The sequence below is a fragment of the Bison bison genome, unplaced genomic scaffold, assembly GCF_000754665.1.
Source record: "Bison bison bison isolate TAMUID 2011002044 unplaced genomic scaffold, Bison_UMD1.0 scf7180017861487, whole genome shotgun sequence".
Taxonomy (NCBI): domain Eukaryota; kingdom Metazoa; phylum Chordata; class Mammalia; order Artiodactyla; family Bovidae; genus Bison; species Bison bison.
Window position 1 is genome coordinate 14201 of NW_011492059.1, and position 2117 is coordinate 16317.

The 2117-nt window shown below is 40.4% G+C and overlaps 1 protein-coding gene across 1 annotated transcript; it reads right to left on the bottom strand.

Moving 5' to 3' along the window:
* Nucleotides 1-293: 293 nt before the first annotated feature.
* On the bottom strand, nucleotides 294-1241 carry LOC104983109 (olfactory receptor 6M1-like). Its single transcript, XM_010832590.1, has one exon. It carries the CDS (start codon nucleotides 1239-1241, stop codon nucleotides 294-296), a length of 948 nt encoding a protein of 315 aa, XP_010830892.1.
* Nucleotides 1242-2117: the final 876 nt, after the last annotated feature.

Here is a 2117-nt window from a genome sequence, read left to right on the forward strand (position 1 = left end):
TGATAAAAAAGTGATAGAGTCAGGCTTAAAATTAAGGTTTTCTGACTCTTGTTCAATATTTTTCTTTAATTCATTCAGTTCTGTGTGTGAGACGGCCCAATTAAGGTTCAGACCATATTATTTTCTGAATGTCTGACTTGTCTGCTCTGGACCTTGACTATAATACTTTGCATCAGATGAGGCGCGGAACTTTTTCATTTCTTCTTACATATTTTTGATTTTATGGTCTTCAAGCATGCCTTACTCCATATTGTGTCCAAGAGTTGGAAAAGCCATTCTTAGCAAGCAACCTTTCAAGGTTTCCTGTGCAATAAGGACACAATTTTGTTGACTGCATCTCTCAAAACTTCCTTTACCTTTTCATTCCTTAGACTATAAATGAAGGGGTTCAAGAGAGGGGTCACCATTATGGTGAGGACAGCAGTCACTTTATCAAATTGCAGGGAATGACTCTGACTGGGTCTCACATACATGAAGATGTTGCTCCCATAGGCAATAGAAACGACAGTGATGTGAGAAGCACAGGTGGAAAAGGCTTTCTGACGCCCTTGGGCCGAGGGGATGCTCAGGATGGTAGAGATGATGTAGGTGTAGGACACGGTGGTGAGCACCAGCGAGGTCAGGAGGATGAGAGAAGACAAGAGGAAGCTTATCATCTCAAGGAAATGAGTGTCTATGCAGGCCACCTGCAGCAAAGGGGCGATGTCACAGAAGAAGTGATTAATCTCCGTATGGCAGAAGGGCAGCCTGGACAGCAGAATGACTGGGCAGAGCACAGACAGGAAGGCCCCCACCCAGCAGCCCAGAACCAGCAGGAGACACGCCCTGCTGTTCATGATGATGGTGTAGCGCAGGGGCTTACAGATGGCCACATAGCGGTCAAAGGACATCACCACCAGCAGGATGAACTCCACGGTCCCCAGGAAGAAGAAGAAGTATGTTTGGCTGATGCAGCCTGCAAGAGATATGGTCTTCCTGTCGTTGAGGAGAAAGGATAACAGTTTTGGGGTAACTGAGCTAGTGAATAAAATGTCCAAAAATGACAAATTACTGAGGAAGAAGTACATTGGGGTTTGGAGGCGATTATCAGCCCATATTAGGGAAATGATGACTCCATTTCCAGTTAGAGTGAGCATGTAAGTAAACAAGAGGACCACGAAGAGGAAAATCTGAAGCTTCTGGAGAGCAGGGAAGGCAGTCAGGATAAATTCGGTCACCGTGGTCTGATTCTGCACATCCATTGAGTGCAGAGCAAGGTGGGCAGCATGCTTCTGAAAAAAAAATAACTGAATATAAAGATGAAAGTCAGAATAAATAGGTTTTAAACTCCCAATAGCATCGAAAAGATGCAGTAGAAAGAGCTCTGAATGGAGAGTAAAGAGTTATTTGTTTCCATCCTGTCTCTGACCCTAGTAAATGTAGGATCTTGGATAAATGACACTCGTTCTCCAAACAGTCTTCCCATATTTAAAATTTTTGGTTGATGGAAACTATCTTCATAGTTCCCTAAAGCTTGGTGACTTTTTAATTCTTTTTTATACAATGCTTATTTTCTACTTTCCTCTTTCTGACCCACTGTTTTCCAAGCTAAGTTCTGAGCATAAGAGGAGAAACCTACTTGAGAATCCAGTCAATCAATTTGGAAAATGGAGAAAACGGAAAGTTAATAAAGCCGAGTTAGTTTCCTTGAGGATTTTTTTCAACTTTTCAGGTATTGCTTAAATCAAAGAGCAGAGAAATGAAAATTGTACAGTCAAATGAGAGGAAATATATCTTTGTTTCTATTGATACTTACATTTGTTATTGGTATTATGTGTTGAGTTAATATAATATCAGGTTGGGCACATATTATTTTAATTTAGTAGTAATTGAATTCTCCATAAAGTTCTGCGGTATTTATTTATTTAATTTTTTTGGCCTTGCTTCGAGCCTTGCAATATCTTAGTTCCTCAACCAGGGACTGAACCTGGCAGTGAGAGCACTGGGTCCTAACCACTGGACTGCCAGGGAATTCCCTATCGTTTTTATTTTTAAAAATTTGCTGTAATCATATATGTTTTAAAATATCTACACTGTTATGGAACTAATAATGTATGTATCATATGTATGTATAATAT